This window comes from Labeo rohita, chromosome 6, assembly GCF_022985175.1.
Source record: "Labeo rohita strain BAU-BD-2019 chromosome 6, IGBB_LRoh.1.0, whole genome shotgun sequence".
Classification (NCBI taxonomy): Eukaryota; Metazoa; Chordata; class Actinopteri; order Cypriniformes; family Cyprinidae; genus Labeo; species Labeo rohita.
Window position 1 is genome coordinate 8,849,515 of NC_066874.1, and position 26,527 is coordinate 8,876,041.

Consider the following 26,527-nt stretch of genomic DNA (forward strand, 5'->3'; position numbering starts at 1 on the left):
GCCGATAAATGACAAGCAGCGATGAATTCCCGCCGCCAGTGCGCGCCAGATGTTAGCAACGCTTCATTGGTGCTGCGCGAAATCACCAGTACTTACCGCAAAACCGCCGAAATGCAAATTATTCGCGGAGCCCGATAAATCCATTTGTAACGCAATCACTGGATGACATTCTTTCCAAAGGTGTTTTCACGCGATGAACGGGCGGCTCCGGCTGGGTCTTGCGCGCTTCCATGGGCAAGAGGGTCAGAACGCGTGACGTAGACGCTCCACATAGAGATGCTGTTTCAGGGCATTTAAATGTGTTGCCATGTAGTCGAACAGGAGTTGCTTGGAAAAAAATCGAGTTTTGCGTGAAAAATACGGCTACAGAGCGAAAACAACAGCCTCTAAATGGTCACATGAGTGACCATCTGCTCGTAGTGCGCATAGACGCCCTCAAATTGGTTACTTTGAATTGCTCAGTATATGTGTTTGCTCTTCTATTGGTTGGATTCGCTAGTATTCGGGTTTAACAAAGTCCACATAACTTTGGGGAAGACTAGCCGGCGCATCATAAATATTTTGTATGATAATAAAAACACGGTTTTCTAAAGGCTTTATCGAAGTGAACATTAGGCAACATTGCCATCGTGTGGATAAAAGGGCAGCTCCCATTGGGAGTGTGATCTAAACTGCTCCTGTCAGATGATATAATACGTTTTACTGCCCGATCAAATTAAATTAAATTAGCCTATATAAAGATTCACCAGTAAGCAAATAAGAAAACATTAGCTTCGCAATTAGTTTAATTCATTAGCACAAATGGCATTCCACGAAGAAAAAAAATGAAACAATTCCCACACATTACGTAATAAGAGTTAAAGAGGTGCAAGGTAAGCAAAATACCCGTTCTGCCAGATGGAGCACCAAAGCTTTTTGAGTTCGGTTCAGGACACCCTCTGTTTTACCCATCAGGTGTTTGGACCTCATCTTTTATCTTAAAGGAGAGCCTCTTCTTATGTTCTGCCAAGAAGTCACACACACTGAGTCTTGGACCTGTTAGAAGCCAGCCAAAGTCCAACGTTCAGGGCTGTTATGAGAACCTGTGGGACTATTAGTGATTTTCAGGCGTCTGGTCAGTCACACTGTCCATTCCAGGTTAATCGTAATCTGTCCAAAAGGGCAGTGGATCCCACCCTGCTGAAATAGAAACCATCATAGAATCTGAAATGGGAATTGTACTGGTTGTAATGGAAAATGTAATGGTGCCTACTGGTAATTGGTTGCCTTCAATTGGTGGCTTGTTACAAACAACAAAATCCTAATGGTGTATGTCCCAAAACACACTACAGGAAACCATTTGTTAATGGTTTTAATGGTTAAAAGTGGATGGTTTGTAATGGCATTTGTACTGGAAACAATTCGAATTTCTGTGATGTTTCTATTGTTTGTTTTTTTTCAGCAGGGAGTGTAATGCATACAAAATATGCACGCTTTGCAGTGACATCAATCCAAAATAATTAGTAAAAATGCTACATAAGGAAATACTGAAATTATTCTGTACAAAAACTAATGCATATAAGGGCACTACAACCTTTTCAGCTTTTAAGAATGTCCACATCTGGCATTTAGCAGGCAGATGTTTAGCATCCATGTGACTTGCAGTAGACTAATTGCAGAGCCTGAAAGTTAAATGCCCAAGTCAAAGGTGATATTAGAATTGAGTAGGATTGTCATCAGTAACTCTCCAGTGGTCACCTCAACTGGGACTGAACCTGAAGCATTTACAGTAACTTTCTTTAATTAAATTGTTATCACCATAATTTAAAAAAATTATCACCATCACTGCTTGTTTTTTTTTTTTTTTAATTAAACATCTTGAGGTCGGAAACTCCTGTTTTTCATCCCCTCTGGACTATGGTTTCATCCTGAACAGCATTATGCTTCACCTTTAGATTTTTCAAAATTTTGGGGTCAGTACAATTTTTAAAGGAATTATTACTTCATTACTTTCAGTAACATAAAGACATTTTTATTGAAGTAAATGCTGTTTTTTTTAAACTTGAATGCTGAATAAACTACACTTTAAAATATATGAAAATATATTTAAAAGTTTTTAAAATTTAAATACATTTTTTAATATTATTGTTTTTTTGTAATCAGATAAATGCCTTGGTGACTTCTCTCAAAAACATTTAAAAATCTTCTTATATTAATCAACTCAAATATTACTTTTTTGTTTTCAACTATTATATGCTCTTTATATCTATTCATTATTGTTTAGCATCAAAATGTTTGCATTTTTGAAAATGTTGTACACTTAAAAGTCTAGAATGCATTTTTGATTGGTTGTATAAACATCTGTAAAACCTGTAAGAACATCCGTGCATTCAATCTGTGAAGCTTCCCTTTTGAAACAATGACTACAAAAGGCAAATGTTTTATGCACATGCAAATTTATTCAGTCATCATTTATAGATATGAACTGACAGCAAGTGTAAACATTGTTTTCAGAAGGAAGAAACATTAAATTATACAGCATAGAACACCAAAACAACTGAATCTCAGATGATTATTATTATTATTATTATTATTTACTACACATCAATACTAACAACAACAGACATTCACAACCGCAAACTCCCTGAACCCCCTTCCTGTTCCCTAGCATCTTCTTACTTCATGTAATCATTTATCATAAGGTAACTTTCTATGTGTTCATCATGCGCTCATCTAGCTAACTACTGGGCCGTCAGAACACTCGAAAGTGTTCAAACCAGAGATTTACTGTATGAAACAGCCATGGATTGTGTAATAATTGCACAGCTTACACATTTCGTCATTATGTGAGGTGAGAAACAGCAGTTTAACGTGGCATAAGTACATCCTATCGCTCTATGTGTGTGCTATCTTAATGTTCTTAAGGTTTTGTCACATTTTGCGCCATGAACGCTAATGTGCAAGTGAAGAATGAATATTATGAAAATCAGCTCCATCTTGGCATCAATGCTTAATGCATCTAAGATGTATTTTGTGGTGCACATACCCTGTCGTTTTCATTTAGGGACTTTACAGATATTCCTTCCTTCTAGGGGTATAGTTATCCTGATCACAAGCACCATAGATATGTTAGCATAGCACAAACAAGTCATTTAGCTAATGATGCAAAGTGAGAACAATCAGATGACTAAAAAGTGTTTTTGCATAAAGCAGAGAGTGGGTGGCTGATGCAAAGGAGCTAGTGAATACGAGAGAACAATTCATGAAGAAGGGTTTTGGGGGGGCGTCGTCTTTACTCCAACTCATCCTCTGGTGCAATGGTGCTGGTCTGCTCAGAGGTAATGCCTAAAATATCAAACACACAAGTTTTACAATAATAGAAATAATTTGACTTTCACACCAAGAAACACTGCATCTGTCTCTGACTGTAAATGTATGTGGTTAACGCAACGCAAACCACTCAAGATGTTAATAAAAACAGGAAGTCTCACTTGAAGCATCATCGTCATTGATAGTTTTATTCTCTTCCTGAACGTAACCAAAACTTAGAAGTTTGGACATGTTGACTGGAGCTGCCGCCTTCTTGTCATGAGAACTGTAAAGACAATTATGAAACATTCATATAGGCTGAAAACATATCAAGAGTTTATATTTTGTTTATTGTGGACCTGAAAAATAATGCAGAGGCTAAAAATGTAAAGAAACATACATCTTTTTGAACTTGTTGGCTTCCGCAATGTCTTTTTGGCTTAGGGAGAGTTTCTGCATCTCCGATGTAGCATTATTGACATCCTGTGAAAGCAAATAAGATGTTTATTATTTGAGGATTAAACAAAATTATTCACAATTTAACAAAATGCTATTGGTGAAACTTTCTTTACATGCGATTAATTTAAAATTCGCAATTAATGATTCCATCCAGAAATAAAAAAGGAAATTCACAAGTGCATAGGGACAAAACATCATTAATAAAAAGAAAAATGAGAAGCGTGAAGGCAGAATAGTAAATGACTAATAAGCACTAAGATGATTCAGTTTCCTGTTTAAAAGATGAACATGATAGGGCATGAAGTGAGAACCACAGTCATTTGAGTTAGTGTTCTAAAAGAACCAGCTCTTTATGCGTCAAACTGGTTTTTACATTTGAAAGTCTTTGTTTGGAATCCTTTAAAGTATCAGCACTCATAGTAGGCAACCCTAACTTTACTAAACAAAATGATTTTGAAGGACAACTCCACTTCCAGAACAACAATTTACAAATAATTTACTCACCCCCTTGTCATCCAAAATGTTCATGTCTTTCTGTCTTCAGTCGTAAAGAAATTATGATTTTTGAGGAAAACATTTCAGGATTTTTCTTCATATAATGGACTTCAACTGTGCCCCTGATTTTGAACTTCCAAAATGTAGTTTAAATGCAGCTTCAAAGGCCTCTAAACGATCCCAGTCGAGGAAGAAGGGTCTTATCTAGCAAAACGATCTGTCATTTTTTTCGAAAAATAAAGATTTGTATACTTTTTAAGCACAAAAGCTTTTGTAACACAGGCTCTGAGATGTGCGTTCACGACACTACGTACTATTGAATCACGTCGAAAGGTCACGCGGAACTATAGACCCAGTGTTTGCAAAGCGAACACGCACAGACTAGCAAAGTGCAAGTAAGTCAAACGCTGTTTACAAACAAAAAGCTACAACGGTGTCGGACGATTCTTAAGTTGTAGGAGAAAATGAGATGGAGTTTTTTGCCATTCTCTACCTTTTCGAGCCAGAGTACACAGACGATGAACTTAGATGTGATTCGTAGTATTGATGGGAAGTTCGGATCATTTTACTGACTCGGACCTTTGAGTCTCGTTCAGTAAAATGAACGAATCTTTTTTCCAGTCATTTCGTTCATTTTAGCAAAATATAATTAAAATGTTACGTGTTACTTCCCTAACACATCTACTGCTTACACAAACGTTGATCAAACTACAAACAAGAAAAAACTATAATACTATAAGAAACAGAAAAGATTAATTCATTGTTTACCTGGGTCTTTAGTCTATGATTAGTTCATCTCATCGTCTTTCGTTCATCACGAGACAGCCCCATAAGATGAACGAACGACTTCAAAAACCCGAAGAACTAATTCCAGTACAGAACCTAATAGAATGTTGCACATGCGCGACTGAACGAATCACTCTCCGAGACGACTCGTTCTTCCCAAGTCACATTAAAGATTTGTTCATAATGAACGAATCATTCAAGAACATGCATCCCAGAGCCTGTGCTAAACGAGCTTTTGTGCTTAAAAAGTATACAACTTTTTATATTTCGAAAAAAAATGACAGATCGTTTTGCTAGATAAGACCCTTCTTCCTGGTCTGGAATCATTTAGAGCCTTTTGAAGCTGCATTTAAACTACATTTTGGAAGTTCAAAATCGGGGGCACAATTGAAGTCCATTATATCAAGAAAAATCCTGAAACGTTTTGCTCAAAAACGATAATTTCTTTACAATTGAAGACAGAAAGACATGAACATCTTGGATGACAAGGGGGTGAGTAAATTATTTGTAAATTGTTGCTCTGGAAGTGGACTTCTCCTTTAAATCATATTTTTACAGTATTTAGTTTTCCCAACTACATAGCCACACAGCATGCAATTTTATCAAACGTATACGCTTAAAAAGTCAGAAGACATTTTGCCAAAGTCCTATATTGTCCTGTTTGATCATATCTTCATCCAAAGTCTTTGTCAACCAGTCAAGAAAAGAAAAAAAGGATCACAGCAATGGAAAACAAAAATGACACCATGCAGCTTGGAATTTTTCCTCAAATGAATCAAGTGAAGAGTTCTTCTCTAATGTGGTTTTGCAGATGCATGGCAAAAAAAGAAAGATGGCAACTGAAAGATTGTTTGTAATATGGCGGCAGGAGGGAGGTAAGTGATTGCTGTCACGATCGGTACTGATCCATTCACCTTTTTACCAGAATCCCAGGCTGAACAGTTATCAGTTCCAAATGGGGGCTCCAGCTGCTGTAAGACCCCTTTAGACATGCCGTTTCCATCAGGGGTAGTTGCATTACTTCTGCTGTAAGCATAAGATCACATGATTGAACCCCAGTTTCACACCACCATACCAGATGGATTGTGGTGGACCCTTCTGACTCTACACAACCCTATAATTCCTTTGAGGGAAGAATGTAGGTCCTCCATGTCAGCCTATTAATATGGACCAGATTACGGTTGAACTGCTTGAACATGCCATGCTAGGTTAAGAATCCTTAAGGGAATAGTTCACCCAAAAATTATAATTTTCTGAAAATTTAATCACCCTCAGGCCATCCAAGATATAGACGAGTTTGTTTCTTCATCAGAACTAATCTGAAGAAATTTAGCAGTCATTTGCTCACCGATGGATCCTTTGCAGTGAATGGGTGCCGTCAGAATGAGAGTCCAAACAGCTGATAAAAACTTCGCAATAATCCACAAGTAATTGACATGACTCCAGTTCATCAATAACATCTTGTGAAGAGAAAAGCTGCATATTTGTAATAAACAAGTCCATCATTAAGAAGTTTTAATTTTAAACCATCACTTCTAACCAAAAAACTGTCCATAATCCTTAATAATGCTACCTCTAGTGAAAAAACACATCCACTGTTGTCCTCTAGGGCTGCAACGATTAATCGAACGATGTCGTGAAGCGCGTTTAGTCAATGAAGCTGGTACTTTGATTAGTAGTAAAGCTCCATCACGTGCGTTCAGCTGGAGCGGCAAGTAATACACAGAGCCGTAAAGCACTGACAAGCTACGCCGATTTTGGCGTAGCTTGTCAGTGCTTTACGGCTCTGTGTATTACTTGCTCTGTGTACTGAACGCACGTGATGGAGCTTTAATACTAATGAAAGTACCGGCTTCATTGACTAAACGCGCCTCACGACATCGTTCGATTAATCGTTGCAGCCCTATTGTCCTCTCACATCCAAATCCACTGGTGTACTTATTTAGAACTGTTTTGGATTGTTTTTGCTTGTAAAGTGTTTGATCTGTGCATATTTCTCTTCTGATTCAGATGACACACCTTTGGAGAAAGCAGCTCTTCTCTTCTCAAGACATTAATTGATGCAGTCATGTGAATAACTGTAATGTTTATAGAAGCTGTTTGAACTCATATTCTGACGGCACCCATTCACTGCAGAGGATCCATTGGTGAGCACGTGATGTAATGCTAAATTTCTGCAAATCTGTTCTGATACAGAAACAAACTCGCCCGAGGGTGATTACATTTTCATTTCTAGGTGAACAACTCCTTTAAATACCAGAACTATTTGACACATTCATAGCGTATTTCTCCACCCAAATAATTTGTAATAAATTGAGATGATCTCTTACAATGTCATTCCTTTAATCAGAATGATGTATTTCTGAGGCCTTTGGCTTCGTTTATTATTTCTGTACAAAACAACACCATACGAGCTGACAAATTCTCACCTCTCTTGATCATCAGGTGAGCCAGAGAACCAATTAGTGGGTTTGTAGGAACTGTTAGCTTTTGTTTCCACGGGGTCATCATGGCTCAGCAAACCTATGGCAAAAATGAAAGATAAGCAGGGCATAATTCAAATTAATCAAATCAAATCTCATATGAATATTTGAGCAATTTCTCTAAGGATTTTCCTAGTTTATTCAGCCAATTTCACTTTTTGTAATCCGGTTTTGTGTAAAAATTTTGTAACGTTTGGTAATTTTATCAAACAATAAGGCCTGGTTTCACAGACAGGGTTAGGCCATGGTTAAAAATGGGCCATTTAGGCCAAACATTACTGGTATGAATCTTGAAACAAAACAAAGACACTGACGTGTTTTTAGATCAACCGGTGCTTACATTTTAGTCTGGGACTAGGCTTAAGCCTTGTCTGTGAAACCAGGGATATGTCACAGGCTTTAAGATCATTCGTCACTAATTCATGATTACACATATACTTCACTTTGTTGCTTTCATAAATAGTAAGACCAGTGCATAAGATGCTATTCCGAACACATCGTAATAGCAAATGTGACACAATTACCCTTCTGTCCTCCTTGTTTTGCAAGTTTAACATAATCCGAGTCGGTGGCCTGAATTCCAACACGTCTTCCCTTAGTTCTTTCTTCAGGAGTGGTGTCGGCAGTTGCAGATAAACCCGGAATTTGTGAAGAAGGTCCAACAGCTCCATTTGAACTAGCAAGGTGAGCTGTCCTTACACCTGCAATGAAATTATAATATTTGTACAACTATTTAGCTTAATTTAAAAAACTATTTTGTGAAAACAACATTCATGTGCATTAAGTGGCCACAATCCCTAATGAAAAAACAGCATATGTTGGTTAAGTATGTTTTGAAGCATGGCAGCTGGATTTAGCTGAAACAGAAACCAGCTCATGACCAACTACGGACCAGCTTAAACCAGCTCAAACCAGCTGCCATGCTTCAAAACACGCCTTACTAGCATATGCTGGTTTTTCAACGGGGATGTAGGCCTGAGGTGGTCTGTAAAGAAGATGTCAGTGTAAGGCGTTTCTCAGAAGGGCCGTTACCCGGTTTTGTCCTGCGATAGTTGGGCTCGGCAGCCATGACTGGTGTGTTAATGGTCAGCGGTGGTTTGATAGCTGTGGAATTGCACAAAGACAAAAGTTTAGTCCTTAGCATTTATTCAAAATAGAAGTTCAGCCGAACTATTGTCCTTTAACGCGTGCTTAAATCATCCGGTTTAACCGCGAATTAAATGTCAGACGGTGTCAACTCGACATATTGAGCACGGATCATTTCTTTGTGTAGACAGCCGCGTATCTAGGGCTAACTTACCGAAGCGAGCAAATGCGGCTATTGCATATTATAATTTAAAACACTGTGGTTATTTTAGCTATTTCTCTCAGGATTTTCTTGTTTATCATGTAGCTTGCGAGTCAGCCTGGTCGCCTAGTAACAAAAGCAGCATCAGGACCACAAGCATCATATGTACAAGACAAGCCGATTATCAGCGCAGATTTTAAAAATAGAAATCACAGACATTGCAGATAAAAAACAAAATTGGGAGCAGAATTCGAATAATAAACTACATCGTTATTGATATACCTGAGGTTACAGAAAGACGTGGAAAAGACAAAGCTTACGTCGTGTTAATCAGCACACAGAAGGGGGACGCCTAGATTCCTCTTCTTCATGTGAGTGAACGGCGCAGTGAACCGGGAGACGCCTTTCCTGCCACCTACTGGATTCGGAATGATCTTCAAGAAGCGGAAACAGACCTCCACACAGTCTACAGGAAGTCTGATAAACTCAAGAATCTGCATGACGTGTAGCATAATTGAGAAGCAGGGATTAAGCGAAAATAATAATTTCTTCTCAAACTTTATTATAAACAATTAAAAGCTTTTATAAACCTTTTTTTGTTTGTTTTAAAGGATATTTAAAGTCATGAAATAATGAATTAAGTTAAATAAAGATATAAGAAGTTGTTTTTGTTTAAATCTGTTGAATAAATGCATTTAAATCTGTTTAGCTTAATCAATTCTTTATTACTATTTTACTGTACGGAAGGCATTTTCTGAAGACATTACACTGCCTTTTAAAAGCTTGGGATCAGAAAGATTTTTTTTTTTTTTAAGAGTATCTTATGCTTATCAAATTTTATTGAAATTTTATTACATTTTATGAAATATTTTTGCTATTTAAAATAACAGTTTTATATTTTAATATACTTTAAAATTTACTTCTGTGATGCAAAACAGACTTTTCATCAGCCATTACTCCAGCCTTCAGAAATCTTTCTAATATGCTGATTTACTATTAATGTTGGAAACATTTGTGCTACTTAATATATATATATATATATATATATATATATATATATATATATATATATATATATATTTATATATATATTTTTTTTCTTTGATGAATAAAATGTTGCAAAGAACAGCATTTATTCAAAATATAATTTTTTTCTAACAAAAACCTATCACTTTTTATCAATTTCACACTTCCTTGCTGAATAAAAGTGGGGTTTTTTTTCAAAGAAAGAAAAAAAAATACTGAACTCAAACTTTCAGTGGTAGTTTATATTGTTACAAAATATTTCCATTTTAAATAAATGTTTTATCGATAAAAGAATCCTGAAAAAAAGTACATTGTACAATACAACTGGCTCAACACTGATAATAAATCAGCATATTAGAATGATTTCTGAATGATCATGTGACACTGAAGACTGGAGTAAGGATGCTGAAAATTCACATTTGCATTTCTGTTTTAAAGTGTATTAAAATAGAAAACCACAGTTTTGAATTTAAATAAAATTTCACAATATTACCGATTTTTTCTGTATTTTTCATCAAATGAACTCAACCTGAATGAGTAGAAAAGACCTTTGAAAAGCATTAAAACATATATATGATGACTTTATCCACTCCCCTTTTTTATAAATATAAAAGGCTTTTTCTACTTGTAAATAAATTAATTAATAAAAAAAATTGAAAAGCACATTATCAACTTTATTATGAAAAAACTTAACGCAAAATATGTGCCAATAACTGCTATTAAAATGAAATTATTAATTTGATCAAATAATGAATTAATTTAACATTGGCGATCCATATTAATGTAGGTCTACTTTTGTTGTTGTTTTAGCGGTGAGTGATTCTCCATAAAGGTGCGCTGACAGACTTACAGTAATATCAGAAGTTTGTAGTGAAGCCCCGGGGACTTTACTGTGGCCACGTGACTTGACATCCGTTCAGAGACGCGAGTAAAAGCCGGAGGAGCGTCATTCTCAGCAGCAGAGATGTCAGCACACACACTGAAGATGACAGCATCTGTACAATACTTAAGAAAACTGCTGGGGAAAAGCAGCTGTGCGACAAACAACCTGTTGAACACTGGACACAAAACACAGAAGAACACTACTGATTATAAAACAATCAGGAACAAAGATGGAAAAAGTCATAAAAGAAACGTAAGTGACTTATTTTTTTTATTTGCTTTATTTCTGACATTTCTTCATTATGTTTAATATGATTTGATATTTGTCTAGTATTTGATGTATAATATTTAGTACGCTATAAATAATAAACAATATGTGACCCTGGACAACAAAACCAGTCATAAGTAGCATATTTGTAGCAATAGCCAAAAATACATTGTATGGGTTAAAATGATTGATTTTTCTTATATGCCAAAAATCATTAGGATATTAAGAAATATTTTGTAAGTTTCCTACCTTAAATATATCAAAACTAATATACATTACTAACAACTCCATTTGGACAATTTTTTTTTTCAAGATTTTCTCAATATTTAGATTTTTATGCACCCTCAGATTCCATATTTTTTAAATAGTTGCCAAATATTGTCCTACCCTAACAAACCATACATCAGTGGAAAACATATTTAATTTTAAGATTAAATAAGTCTTAGTTTTAAAAATGGACCCCTATGACCCTTATGATCCTTATGTTTTGTGGTCCATGGTCACATATTAATTTATTAAATTACTTATTTTAATAATTAACAATGTGGAATATTCTTTTTTAGGTAGTACAATTCCAAGACAAGGCAACAGAGCAGTGCATACGGTAAAAAAGTTACTGATTTGTATCTTAAGTTTGTCAACCCACATGCACAACTCAAATTTGATCTGACTCTGTCTTGCTCATGTCTCTTGGTTAACAGGAAAAGTGTCGTTTTAAGAAGAAAAGAAAATGAAACTTTTGGGTTTGACATCCAGGTAACCTCATTACCCGCCTACCCTCTCTTTCTCATACTCTTCTTATTCTTTTTTTTCTCTATTCATTGAAGCATTACGCGCCTGCCTGAGGGCTTATTATCTGTCAGGGGATAATTGGATTTTGGATGATGAATTGATTGGGTCTTTACTCCCTGTCCGCAGACATGCAGTGTTGAGAAAAGCATCAGTGCAGAGCGGGATTTGGGCTCTTGTGTGTGTTGGGTTAAGGAGAACAGTCTTGCAGAGAGTAGCGGGTTAATGACAGGTGAGTTATCAAGACACCTGTTTACTTCTGCCAAGCACCAGTGTCATTTATACTTACTCATTACTAAAAATCTCATTGTCTCTCACCTCAGGTGATGTTATTATAACAGTCAACTGTGTGCACATTGCTGGATTCACTCATCAGCAGATTAAGGATTTGGTTCAAAAGTCATCCATCTTAACGTAAGTCTTAACATTTTTTTAATTTTTAACCTTAATGCACATTAATGTACAGTTATACAGAATAAAAATAAAAAAAACGCTACAGTAAAAACTAGATGATTGGTTCAGTAAATTACTTTACACTATGCGGTGTAAAATATATAATTGGTCATATATACATATATACACTACCAGTCAAAAGTTTTTGAACAGTATGATTTTTAATGTTTTTTAAAGAAGCCTGCTCACCAAGCCTGCACTTATTTGATCCAAAATACAGCAAAAGCAGTAAAATTTTGAAATAGTTGTACTATTTAAAATAAGTGTTTTCTATTTGAATATATTTTAAAATGTAATTTATTCCTGTGATTTCAAAGCTGAATTTTTAGCATCATTACTCCAGTCACATGATCCTTCAGAAATGATTCTAATATTTCGATTTGCTGCTCAAAAACATTTATTATTATTATGTTGAAAACAGCTTAGTAGATTTTTTTTTCTGGTTTCTTTGATGAATAGAAAGTTCAGAAGAATGGCATTTATCTGAAATAGAAATCTTTTGTAACATTATAAATGTCTTTATCTTCACTTTTGATTAATTTAAAGCATCCTTGCTAAGTAAAAGTATTAATTTCTATAATTTCTTTCCCAGTAATATATATATATATATATATTATTCTGACTCCAAACTTTTGAATGGTATAGTGTATAATGTTACAAAACCTTTTTATTCCAGATAAAATGCTCTTTAGATCTTTTCTATTCCTCAAAGAATCTTTAAATATTGATAATAATAATAATATAAAATGTGTCTTGAACAGCAAATCAGCATGATTTCTAAAGGATCATGTGACACTGGAGTAATGATGCTGAAAAATCAGCTTTGAAATCACAGGAATAAATTACATTTTAAAATATATTCAAAAACAAACTGTTATTTTAAATAGTAAAACTAATTCAGAAGTTCACTGTTTTTGCTGTATTTGGGATCAAATAAATGCATTTTTTTTTTTACAATTTTATTCTGTAATGTAAAATATTTTGCATATATTTTAAAATCTACATTTTCAACTAAAATCAACAAAATCGCATTAGATTATATTTATTATAGATTATATTTATTATTTAAACAGGTTTAAAATGATTAATATAATTTAATTCTGTATATAATGTAAAATGTTTTGTATGCATGGTAAAATCCACATATTTAAAATTGCAGAAGATTTAACAAATCAGCATGTACTTTGACAGTAAAACACTGTTTTATCTATCTATCAGTCAGATTATTTTAAAGTCATTTTTAACAATAAAAAAATACTTTAATAAAGTAGTAGTATTGTTATTAAATAATAATCTCAGTGAACCAGTCAAAACCCTTTCTAACCCTAGTTTTTGTTGTAATGGGCTGCTTGATCTGAATATAATTTTTGTCTTGTCTTTTGTTGACTGTAGGATGGAGATTATGAGAGCTGCTACTGAAAAGCAAAGACAATTGCTTTGCAAGCTTTATCTCCTGCAGGTGATTTTCTTCAAAATTTTACAATTTCTTATTAACATCAGTCCCATTTTGTACTTGTACTCTAATTATCTTTATAACAATGCATAGTCATTCCTTTCCTCACTTGTGCGTCACTTGTGTATCAGTAATTTACGGTAATGTTGTTGTATTGGGTAACTGTGAATGGTGAACAAAACAGGTTTCCTCATGCTTAACAGGTTTTTTTCTTTCTCTGTGTTTCCCCCTCACACCACACTACAGCAACAGTTTACAGAGAAATGCGAAGAGCTTCAGACACTCATCGCAGAGGAAGCGCGTCTGACAAGAGGTGTGTGTTAAAGTGTGTTCGTGTGTAAGTCTAAGACAGAGAGATGTGGGTATAAACTACCCACAAGAGAAACGCATGATTTCCCCATAAAGCCACGCTCTGCCCTCAGGATGCCAACAAAAGCATCAGAAGATATCTGCATGTGTGTGTGTGTGTGTTTGTGTGGGCGGCATGTGAAGAGTGTGCGTGCTTATATGTAAAAATTCTGCTTTGACAGGAAGATACTCTGCTGACAATTGTCGATATCATTCTGATGCAAAACTTCAGCAAGTTTACACTGTAAAAAATGATTTGTCAGGTCACGTGTGTCATATAGAAACAACTAATTAAAAGAGGGTTTTCACAGTCATGCCATAGAAGAACCATTTTTGGCTCCCCAAACAGTTCTTAAAAGAACCATTCTTCCATAGTGTGAAGAACATTTAAAGGAGAAGTCCACTTTCAGAACAACAATTTACAAATAATTTACTCACCCCCTTGTCATCCAAGATGTTCATGTCTTTTCTTCATGACTGAAGACAAAGAGATGAACATCTTGGAGGACAAGGGGGTGACTAAATTATTTGTGAATTGTTGTTCTGGAAGTGAACTTCTCCTTTAATAAGATAAAGGACCTTTTGCCACTATAAAGAACCTTGTGGTTCCATGGATGTTAAAGGTTCCTCATGGAACCATAGATGACAATGAAATACACTTTTAAAAATAAAGGTTCCAAAAGGGTGTTTTTGCAGTGATGCCATAGAAGAACCTTTATTGGTTCTCTAAAGAATCTTTCAGTGAACAGTTCTTAAAAGAACCATTTTGAAGGACATTTTAAAAATCTAAAGAACCTTTTTCTGCATTTGAAAAGTTCCATGGATGTTCAAGGTTCTTCGGTGCCAATAAAGAACCTTTACTTTTAAGAGTGAACATCAGCAGTAACTTTTAAGGGATCGGCTGGTCAGAACTTACAGGAATTACATACATTAAAAAGTATTACATAGAATAGCATAATACTTTAGAATAGATAACAGTAATTTGTAATAAAAAATAAATAGATCTTTTCTGAGAAGCTATTGCTATTCATTTCAGTTATCTTCTACTGTGTTCACACAAACACTTTAGTGCCAGTAAATTACAACAATCTGTTCCTGTTTTCAGGTGCTGTGGAAAACATCCAGATGCCTTCTGTCCTTCCTACAGAATCCTCTGCTACCCTTTAGTGACAGTATGGAGAGAGAGTTTTGTTTCACTTCCAATACAATCAAACACACCTAATCATGGTTCTGGGCTTCAGTAGAAAATTACAGGCTAGAGCATTAGTAGGGCTGAAACTAAGCTCTGTGGTAAAGTAGGTTGGGCACCCTGTGCTCCTTAACCATTCTAAACGTACGCCAGTAAAACAAATCCTGGCTATATGGTCAAGAGACCCCATTAGAGACTCTGTTAAGATAGGATTCTATAGTTTCTGTATTTTTAAACTCAGTGTTATATCATGGTTTGAATTAGTGAATGAAAAGCTAAAAATGTAAAGTATAAAATGTAATTATTTAACTATTTAATTATACTGTATTTGTTTATTTGCACTATTAATTTGTTTTTATTTATATTTAATCTCATCTATATTTTGTCTACATGTGTTTTGTGTATTTATATACAAAGTGCTCTAATATTTATTAATTTTCATATTTAAAAAAATGTCTCTTTAATAAACTTTTACAACAAACTGATGTTTTGAAGCTGGTTCTGCTTTTTGATTCGTGCTGATTGTGGTTTGGATAAGCTGATTCGTCTGCCATTTGCTTCTGCTGAACATGTAGGTTTCCCAGATATCATCTCAGTCAGTGGTAAAACACCAGATGCAGTTCTCATTCACCACACAGATCTTAACTCTGGCAGGAAATGACACGTCACTGACGGTACATCCCGTGTCAAAGACCAAACCTAGCATTCTCATCACTTTTAGAAGACTTGACTGAGAGTTTAATTGATGTCACATTCTGTGTTCGACCTCATTTTTATCTTCTTTAAACACTTTGTAGAATATCTTTACAGTATGTACTGAATAGCAATCGTATGTGAGCCTGGACCACAAAACCAGTCTTAGCATGGGTATATTTGTAGCAATAACCAAAATCATTAGGATATTAAGTAAAGATCATGTTCCATGAAGATATTTTGTAAATTTCCTACCATCAATACATCAATGGAAAGCTTATCTATTCTTTATTTATTTACTAAATGACTGGTTTTATGACTGGTTTTGTGGTCCAGGGTCACATATAAAGCTCAACCAAACTGATGTAAACACAATTTCTTAAATAAACCAAGAAATGGTTATCCAATCACAGGTTAATACTTAAAGCTGTTGAAGCCTTGCTCATTATGTTTAAGATTTGAAAATATAGTTATTTTGTTTCAACAAGGAGATTACTTTAGTTTAAAATTACACTAAATGGTGTTTAACTTAAGAGTGTTGCTTTCTTGGCACACTAAAGTAAGACTTATATATGATTGTTATATGTCATTTCATAATTACTTCCAGTGGTTTATTGACATAGGCCTATTGTAAAGGTGTACTGCTGAATGTACCAACAAGTTTACAGTAAAATAAAACACATACATTTATATAATTATGTAATTTCTATTGAAACATGTATAGCATTCATTCAAATATATTTGTAATGAATGAAAATGTGGTACTTTAGATGTTATAAAATAACAAATAACACTATATAGTTATAACTGAGTACTTTACATGTGCTTTAGTGTGTCAGTCAAGACATCAAAGTAAGTGTTCTCCTTGAAAGCACAACAAAAGATCATTAAAACAACGATTTAACTTTTCATTTTGCTTCATTACGATGTTATTACATCTGCGAAATATTTGAATACCCTCAGAAAGAAGCTCAGAAAGGAGCCATTTTCAAGCTGGATGTCCTGTTTTTACAAACGTCTTGTTATTCAAGACATCAAAGTAAGTGTGCTCCTTGAGCACAATGAAAGATCATTAAAACATAATGATTTAACATTTGTGACCCTGGACCACAAAACCAGCCTTAAGTCACTGGGGTTTATTTGTAGCAATAGCCAAAAATACATTGTATGGGTCAAAACTATTGATTTTTCTTTTATGGCAAAAATCATTAGGAAATTAAGTTAAGATCATGTTCCATTAACTTAATTTTTGATCAGTCACATACAATGTTAAGAACATCATTTGAAGAACTTTAAAGGCAATTTTCTCAATATATATATATTTTTTTTTGCACCCTCAGATTATTTTAAATAGTTGTATCTCGGCCAAATATTGTCCTATCCTAACAAACTATATATCAATGAAAAGCTTATTTATCCCGCTTTCGTATGATGTATAAATCTCAACTTTGAAAAAACGACCCTTATGACTGGTTTTGTGATCCAGGGTCACATTTAATTTTGCTTTATTACGATGTTATTACAATTGAGTTAAGAAACATGACAGTGTTATCTTTTAAAATACATATCTGTGACCTTTTTATTTAAATAACATCTGCAAGTGCAGTTTAAAAAAAAAAAAATAAGATTTAAAATACACTAAGCTCAAAAAGAAGTCACTTTTTGAATTGACTGTCCTGCTTTTACAAATGTCTTGTTACTCAACACATCAAAGCAAGAGTGCTCCTTAAGCACAATGAAAGATCATTAAAACATAATGATTTAACGTTTAATTTAGCTTATTACAATGTTATTAGAATTGTGTTGAGAAACATGAACGTGATCTCTCTTTAAGTCTTTAAGTACATCTGTGTGGGCTTTCATTTCAATAACATTATATTATTTAAAAAAATATATATATACATATATATATATATATATATATATATATATGTTTATATATATGTATGTATGCATTCCCTTTTTTGTGGTGTTTTTCCATTTTTATCTTTGAAAGGACAGTGGACATATGACAGGAAGTAATTGGGAGAGAGAGAGGGAGTTGGATCGGGAAAGGTCCACAAGGCAGGTTTCAGGCGCAACTGCACCACATGTCGGCGTACTGCCCACAAGAATATCGGCACAGACAAAATATATTTTTTAGCATTTAAAATACACCACAAGTGCACATTCAGTACAATTCTGCACACTTCTTTTTCACAAGGGAACAGTGGAATAAGAAAATCAGAATAGACTGCTGCTTCCCACAAACAGGAGACTAATTATCTGGCATCTCCAAAAGATGTTGAACTGTGAAAAAATATAATATCCACCTGACAGAAAGCCTATATCCTTATGTATATCAGGTAAACAAAACTTTGCATTAGAAGATCACCGAGACATCTCACATCTGCGAAACATTTGAATATCCTTAGGAAGAAGCTCAAAAAGAGCCACTTTTAGAATTGAGTGTCCTGTTTTTACAAATGTAAGTGTGCTCCTTAAGCGCAATGAAAGATCATTAAAACATGATTTAACATTTAATTTTGCTTTATTACAACTGTGTTGAGAAACATGAACGTGATCTCTCTTTAAGTACATTTATGCGGGCTTTTATTTTAATAACATTATATTATCTGCAAGTACAGTTTTTCAAATATATTTTTCAAAACTTAAAATACACTGCAAACACACATTTAGTACAATTATGCACACTTCTTTTTCACTAGGGAAGAGTGGAAAAAAAAATCAGAATAGACAGCTGCTTCCCACAAACAGGAGGCTAATTGTGTGGAGGCTAAGTGTTTTTTTAAATAATTTTAAAAGATTTAAAATACACCACAAGTGCACATTCAGTACAATTCTGCACATTCTTTTTCGCAAGGAAACAGTGGATTAAGAAAAACAGATTAGTCAACCGCTTCCCACAAACAAGAGGCTAATTATTTGGCATCTCCAAAAGATGTTGGACTGTGAAAATATAATGTCCACCTGACAGAAAGCCTATATCCTTATGTATATCAGATAAACGAAACTTTGCAGAAGATCAGCGAGACATCTCACATCTGCGAAATATTTGAATATCCTCAGAAAGAAGCTCAAAAAGGAGCCACTTTTAGAACTGAGTGTCCTGTTTTTACAAATGTCTTGTTATTCAAGACATCAAAGTAAGTGTGCTCCTTAAGCACAATGAAAGATCATTAAAACATAATGATTTAACTTTTAATTTAGCTTTATTACAATGTTATTACAGTTGTGTTGAGAAACATGAAAGTGTTATCTCTTAAAGTACATTTCTGCGTCATTTTATTTCAATAATATCTGCAAGTTCAGTTTTTAAAAAAACTAATTTTAAGATTAAAAAAACACACCAAGTGCACATTCAGTACAATTATGCTTCTTTCCACAAGGGAACAGAGAAATAAGAAAAACAGAATAGTCAACTGCTTCACATAAACAGGAGGCTAATTATTTGCCATATGCAAAAGATGTTGGACTGTGAAAATATAATGTCCACCTGACAGAAACTCTATATCCTTATGTATATCAGGTAAACAAAACTTTGCAGAAGATCACAGAGACGTCTCACATCAGCAAAATATTTGAATATCCTCAGAAAGAAGCTCAAAAAGGAGCCATTTTTTGAACTGAGTGTCCTGTTTTTACAAATGTCTTGTTATTCAAGACATCAAAGTAAGTGTGCACCTTTAAAGCACAACAAAATATCATTAAAACGATGATTTAACTTTTAATTTTGATTTATTACAATATTATTTCAATTGTGTTGAGAGACATTAAAGTGTTATCTCTTAAAGTACATTTCTGTGTCCTTTTTTTTTAATAATATCTGCAAGTATAGTCTTTTTTAAAAAATAATTTTAAGGTTTAAAATACACTACAAGTGCACATTCAGCACAATTCTGCACATTCTTTTTCACAAGGGAACCGTGGAATAAGAAAATCAGAATAGACAAGCATGTCCCACAAACAGGAGGCTAATTATTTGGCATCTCCAAAAGATGTTGAACTGTGAAAACATGTCCACCTGACAGAAAACCTCTATCCTCATGTACATCAGGTAAACAAAACTTTAGAAGATCAGCGAGACATCTCACATCTGCAAAATATTTGAATATCCTTAGAAAGAAGCTCAAAAAGTAGTCACCTTTCGAACTGAATGTCCTGCTTTTACAAATGTCTTGTTATTTCAGACATCAAAGTAAGAGTGCTGCTTAAGCACAACGAAAGATCATTAAAAGATAATGATTTAACTTTTAATTTAGCTTTATTACAATGTTATTACAATTGTGTTGAGAAACCTTAAAGTGTTATCTCTTAAAGTACATTTCTGTTTCTTTTTATTTCAAAACAATCTGCAAGTACAGTTTAAAAAATTTTTTTTTTTTTAAGATTTTTAAATACACTACAAGCACACAGTCAGTACAATATGCTTCTTTTTCACAAGGGAACAGAGAAATAAGAAAAACAGAGTAGACAACTGCTTCACATAAACAGGAGGCTAATTATTTGGCATCTCCAAAAGATGTTGAACTGTGAAAATAATATAATATCCACCTGACAGAAAACCTATTATATATATGTATGTCACGTAAACAAAACTTTGCATTAGAAGATCACAGAGACATCTCACATCTGTGAAATATTTGAATATCCTTAGAAAGAAGGTCAAAAAGTAGTCACCTTTCGAATTGACTGTCCTGCTTTTACAAATGTCTTGTTATTTAAGGCATCAAAGTAAGAGTGCTCCTTAAGCACAATGAAAGATTATTAAAACATAATGATTTAACTTTTAATTTTGCTTTATTACAATGTTATTACAAATGTGTTGAGAAACATGAATGTGATCTCTCTTTAAGTACATTTCTGTGGGTTTTTATTTCAATAACATTTTTGCAAGTACAGTTTTAAATTATTTTTTTTTATATAAAAATTTGAAATACACTACAAGCACACATTTAGTACAATTATGCACACTTCTTTTTCACTAGGGAACAGAGGAATAAAACAGAATAGTCAACCGCTTCCCACAAACAAGAGACTAATTATTTGGCATCTCCAAAAGATGTTGACCTGTGAAAATAATATAATATCCATCTGTTAGAAAGCCTATACCCTTATGTACATCTGGTAAACAAAACTTTGCAGTAGAAGAACACCAAGACTTCTCACATCTTTGAATATTTGAATATCCTCAAAAGGGAAGTTGCCACTTTTTGAACTGAATGCCCTGTATTTACAAATGAGCCCATTTAATCCCATGCTCATGCCCAGAATTAGAAACCAAACAACACTGTTGTCCAAACAATGGCGATGAAATTCTCATCAGCTTCCCCACAGGGAATGAGAATGAGGCTGCGTCACCCGATGCCAGTAGATTCCAGTGAGTCGTGAAGGGAGGGACACAGACACGGCCATGCACACCACAAGAGACTAGTTCTGAGCATCCTTCTCGTTCAAGGTCCACTCTCCTTCCCAAACCACAACAATCAGAGTAAGATCTACTAACACAGTACTACAGGGCCAACTCGAACAAGGTAAGATACATTATTAAGTGAGTACAATGAGGTTTTAGAGTGCGTCAGTGTGGTGGTTGGTTTTTGTGATTGTACTAACAATGCAAATCTCCTCCATTGACTGGTCATTGGTTTCGATGAAGGTATAAGTTAGTTTTTTACATTCAGGTGGTTTGGTTTACTTTTTCAAAGTGATTAGGTTGCTTCATGTTGAGGAAAAACTAAATTTGGTATGATAAATGACACAACCAGGAAGAGAACAGCAATGATGCTTTCAAAATATAGTTTGAAAGATGTCTAGACATGGTTACGTGGAAAGATATTCTCTCTTTCAGGTATTTATGCAACCGTATAGCACAATTTCCCAATTCTTGCATGTTATGTAAGGACTGTCATTGTTGAAACATACAGGAAGAATTGTGTACTTGCAGTTCTCATTCCAGCAGTCGGTCACTTTGTTTAGTCAAATCAAATTAAAATTCCTCAAAACAACTTTGCATCTTTTGCCAAGTCTCATCCTATCCTGTCAAGAACTTAGCAAAGGTCCTTTCCTAATTTGGAAATGACAAACCATTGTGTTGATTGAAAGCACAGACATTAACTGTCATTTGAACACCATATCAGGTAAAATGGTGAAATCACAGAAGCATCTACTCTTAAAAATAAAGGCTCCAAAGGCGTGTTTTTGCAGTGATGCCATACACTCTTAAAAATAGAAGAACCATTTTTGGTTCCACAAAAAAACATTCAGTCAAACGTTCTTTGAAGAACCATCTGTTCTTACCTTTTTATAATCTGAAGAAACTTCTTTCGCCACAAAGAACCTTTTGTGAAACAGAAAGATTCTTCAGATGTTAAAGGTTCTTTATGGAACCATTTAGATGAAAAAGGTATGGCATTGTGAATGTGTAGTGAGTATAGAAAAACAAATTTTGTTTCTCTAAAGAACCTTCTTCCACTGTAAAGAACCTTTTCTGCATTTAAAAGTGTTCGGGGTTCTTCATTGAAACGCTGATGCCAGTAAAGAACCTGCATTTTGAAGTGTGTATAAATTTGTTTGTACATCTGCTTTTCTTATCAGTTTGGTTTAAACATCTGCTGGTTTGGGGTAAACAGACTGGAATTCAAGCGTAAAATGTGTGTCTCTTTTCCTTTATGAATTGACAACAACTGCTGCAATCACAGGACAGGAAGTGACATCAATGGAGCAGAACGACAAGGACGCATTGGAAGCCGAAAAACAGCAAATGAATGGTCAAACGGAAGAAGCACCTCAAGAGACAACGGCACCTGTAAAGCCGGTGAATAATTCAGACAAAAATGAACAAGAAATAAGTCAGAACAATGCAGAAAAGAATGAAGAAGAAGTAAGTAGAAATAATGAAGAGGAAAATGCGAAGACAGAAGAAGAAGAAATAGAGGAAGAGGATGATGAATTGGTCGATGATTTCCAGCCTTCGGTTGAGATGTCAATCCGGCAGTTTGAGAAGGACGAAAACTACCGCCCTATAAAAACTACAAGGTACAACACTGTCAGCTACAGGAAGATTAAGAGAGGAAACACAAAGCAGAGAATAGATGAGTTTGAGTCCATTCTGGATGTATAACAGTGATGAATGTCATCAGAGACACACTGTACATAAGAACTGAGTGGCGTCATCATGTATGTTTTCATGCGGTCCCTTCACAAGTATGTGATTGTTAAACTTCTTAATAGTTAAAAGGCTTAACACATGCTTACACGCAATCACATCAACAGTATTTTGTGACAATTTCACTTAATTTCGGCCTGTATCACATTATTTAGTAGTTGTAGAAATCACATCTCTCTGATCACTTTTAAGTAACCCATCATCTGGCAGTGAGTGGGAAAAACATTTATTTCACTACAAATGAGATATTTAATTCACAAATGATTCTGAATAATGTGGGCCTGATCTGTGTAAGTAGTTGTCAAATCACTATTAATGAATTACTGGAAGAGCTTACTGTTACAGGAAAGCAAACAGTATAAAAAGGCATTATTGTATTTCTGTTTAAAAATTGAATTCTAATGTAAATCCAAGTTTCTAATGTGTTTATGGTTTCATGGCTTTGTAAAACATGCTCACACATGTTAAAATACAGCAATAGACATAACAGTCAGCAGTTTATTAGTTACATATTCAGATTGGTGTATGTAATATATTGCATATATGCATACTGTGATTATATCTTTGGACAATTAGCCTAGTAGTTTTCATAGTATCTATAATAACATAATGTTACTCGATATCCGCCATACTAACTGCATTAATGTAATCTGTTGAAGTTAAGGCTTTCTTGTTCTCTGACTGTATTTTTTAATCTGTTGAGGACAAATAAAATCTGTGCAATAATTGGCTTAAAATTGACTGTATATATCTTTACTTTTTAGCTAGGTTAAAAAAATTACACATTTGAATGTATAGTAATATAATATAATATGTGACCCTGTACTACAAAACCAGTCATAAGCAGCAATAGCCATCAATACATTGTATGGGTCAAAATTAGCGTTTTTTCTTTTATGCCAACAATCATTAGGATATTAAGTAAAGATTATGTTTGACCCAAACAATGTATTTTGCAAAGTTTTTTACCATAAATATATCAAAATTTAATTTTTGATTAGTAATATGCATTGCTAAGAACTTTATTTGGACAACTTTAAAAGTGATTTTCTCAATATTTAGATATTTTGCACCCTCAGATTCCAGATTTTTAAAAATATCTCGGCCAAATATTGTCCTATCCTAATATACATTGTATACAACTGTACATCAAAGGAAAGCTCATTATTTAGCTTTAATGTATAAATTATGTGTATGATGTATACATTTTCAAAAACATTGACCCTTATGACTGGTTTCATAAGGGTCACATATAATATAATATAATATAATATAATATAATATAATATAATATGTGACTCTGGACCACAAAACCAGTGATAAGGGTCAGTGTTTTGAAATTGAGATTTATGCATCATCTCAAAGCTGAATAAATACATTTTCCATTTATGTATGGTTTGTTAGGATAGAACAATATTTGGCCAAGATGCAACGTATCTGAAAATCTAGAATATTATAGGGTGCAAAAAAAAAAAAAAAAAAATCTAAATACTGAGAAAATCAACTTTAAAGTTGTACAAATGAAGTTCTTAGCAAAGCATATTATTAATTAAACATTGCGTTTTGATATATTTACAGTTGGAAATGTACAAAATATCTTAATGGAACATGATCTCTACTTAATATCCTAATAATTTTTGGCATAAAAGAACAATTGATCATTTTGACCCAAACAATGTATTTTTGGCTATTTCCAAAATAGCCAAAATGCTACTTAAGACTGGTTTTGTGGTCCATAATATATAATATAATATAATATAATATAATATAATATAATATAATATGTGACTCTGGACCACAAAACCAGTGATAAGGGTCAGTGTTTTGAAATTGAGATTTATGCATCATCTCAAAGCTGAATAAATACATTTTCCATTTACGTATGGTTTGTTAGGATAGAACAATATTTGGCCAAGATGCAACGTATCTGAAAATCTAGAATATTATAGGGTGCAAAAAAAAATTTAAAAAAAATCTAAATACTGAGAAAATCAACTTTAAAGTTGTACAAATGAAGTTCTTAGCAAAGCATATTATTAATTAAACATTGCGTTTTGATATATTTACAGTTGGAAATGTACAAAATATCTTAATGGAACATGATCTCTACTTAATATCCTAATAATTTTTGGCATAAAAGAACAATTGATCATTTTGACCCAAACAATGTATTTTTGGCTATTGCCAAAGTAGACAAAATGCTGCTTAAGACTGGTTTTGTGGTCCATGATATATAATATAATATAATATAATATAATATAATATAATATAATATAATATAATATAATATTTTTTTATCGTATAATTCTTCACCACTAGATGGCAACATTGTTTTACCTTGATAAAAAAGGTGAGGAAAGCAGTTTATATGACCTGTCTCTCTCTGCTTTCACAAACTACATTTCTATTCATGTCTGACAACGTCTTCATTTGAATTTTGAGTATTATCGGTGATCGCATGTGTTTTTCTAAGCAAAATCCTGACTGTTAATTACACCTGTTCGTACAGCTGAAACATTCATCGACTAAAGAAAATAAATAGACGTGGATTATTTAAAACAAATAATCTTGCCAACCCTTTTAAACTAATCTAATACACAGCCATAATAAAACGACGCGAATAATAATTAAAAAAACTTCTATTAGCTCAATTAGCATGAAGAAGAAAGAAAACAACAAATTGTTTACCGTTGTTTAACTAATCATTTATATGTGGCGTCTAATGTATGTATAATCAATGTAATGAGATATTTACAGCAGTAATTAGTTTAATTTGGGTGTTTATGACCCGACGGACTCTTTTATTTATGTCTGTGTGTTTCTGGCCTGTCTCTAATGGCTCATTGTGAGTCTGTGTGGGTTTGGTGTTGTTTCCTTTGTTAGCTCTATAAATGCCTGAACTTCACATTACAAACCTCACTAATTGCTTTTTATTTGAAGGCGGTTTATGAATATCGCTTCCATTCCTTCAGCCACATAGCCTACCTGCTGACTGATTGTGATGTACTACAGGTTTCCTTGCTGTTTTCATCATTCTGCTGGTGGTTTATTTAGGCAAAACGAGGCAGGGCTTTTGGCCTGGCTTCTTTAAGTCAGGTCCGGGCCTCATTTGAATGGTGACAAATGTCATGCTGCCATGGCAACGGGAGGTTTGTGACTGTTGTGGTGCACCCTCCCTGGGTTGGGGGTCGGAAGGCACTTCCTGGGCAACACACGTCCCCCGTGGTTTAGGCTCGTAATTGACCTTTCCTGACAGAGCGGTGCGGCTTTTTATTCTCCCTTTCCCTGTCTCTTTTCTACTGTTTCCTCTTTCTTTCTGGTTTTGTCGTTCTCACTCTTTCTGTCTCCCCAGAAAGCAGGTTGCATCACGGTGGGCTGAAATGCCACGATTGGCCCAGGGCTTTTACGCAGCTATTTCGGACTTCCTCTGGCTCTCTTTGCCTGTTTGAGGCATGTTTACGC

The 26,527-nt window shown here is 34.2% G+C and overlaps 4 protein-coding genes across 7 annotated transcripts in view; 2 read left to right on the plus strand and 2 right to left on the minus strand.

The window, feature by feature from the left end:
• The window catches only part of pkp4 (plakophilin 4), a 57,590-nt gene extending 57,039 nt beyond the window's left edge, over nucleotides 1-551 (minus strand). For both annotated transcript variants that reach the window (XM_051111974.1, XM_051111973.1), the window contains exon 1: nucleotides 97-551. The gene's annotated coding sequence lies outside the window, so the exon portion shown is untranslated. The remainder of the gene's footprint in view (nucleotides 1-96) is intronic.
• A 1,867-nt stretch (nucleotides 552-2,418) lies between these two features.
• Nucleotides 2,419-9,212, minus strand: c6h7orf57 (chromosome 6 C7orf57 homolog). Of its 3 annotated transcripts, none has more exons than XM_051113247.1 (8): nucleotides 9,120-9,212; nucleotides 8,544-8,615; nucleotides 8,036-8,212; nucleotides 7,458-7,551; nucleotides 5,943-6,051; nucleotides 3,689-3,771; nucleotides 3,471-3,574; nucleotides 2,419-3,324 (listed from the first exon to the last, which is right to left on the minus strand). In XM_051113247.1, exons 2-8 carry the CDS (start codon nucleotides 8,578-8,580, stop codon nucleotides 3,272-3,274), a joined length of 657 nt encoding a protein of 218 aa, XP_050969204.1. In that variant the 5' UTR covers nucleotides 8,581-8,615; nucleotides 9,120-9,212; the 3' UTR covers nucleotides 2,419-3,271. The 3 variants fall into 3 exon arrangements, with proteins under 3 accessions (XP_050969204.1, XP_050969202.1, XP_050969203.1); XM_051113245.1 differs by having other exon boundaries at nucleotides 5,943-6,054; XM_051113246.1 differs by having other exon boundaries at nucleotides 5,943-6,054; nucleotides 9,082-9,179.
• Nucleotides 9,213-10,767: 1,555 nt separating this feature from the next.
• si:dkey-276j7.2 (cytohesin-interacting protein) lies at nucleotides 10,768-15,693 on the plus strand. The gene is made up of 8 exons (XM_051111604.1): nucleotides 10,768-10,960; nucleotides 11,539-11,579; nucleotides 11,677-11,731; nucleotides 11,894-11,996; nucleotides 12,088-12,178; nucleotides 13,610-13,676; nucleotides 13,917-13,983; nucleotides 15,124-15,693. Exons 1-8 carry the CDS (start codon nucleotides 10,790-10,792, stop codon nucleotides 15,183-15,185), a joined length of 657 nt encoding a protein of 218 aa, XP_050967561.1. The 5' UTR covers nucleotides 10,768-10,789; the 3' UTR covers nucleotides 15,186-15,693.
• A 5,586-nt stretch (nucleotides 15,694-21,279) lies between these two features.
• LOC127167095 (ermin-like) lies at nucleotides 21,280-23,790 on the plus strand. The gene is made up of 2 exons (XM_051112933.1): nucleotides 21,280-21,434; nucleotides 22,599-23,790. Exon 2 carries the CDS (start codon nucleotides 22,616-22,618, stop codon nucleotides 23,018-23,020), a length of 405 nt encoding a protein of 134 aa, XP_050968890.1. The 5' UTR covers nucleotides 21,280-21,434; nucleotides 22,599-22,615; the 3' UTR covers nucleotides 23,021-23,790.
• The last annotated feature ends 2,737 nt before the right edge of the window (nucleotides 23,791-26,527 follow it).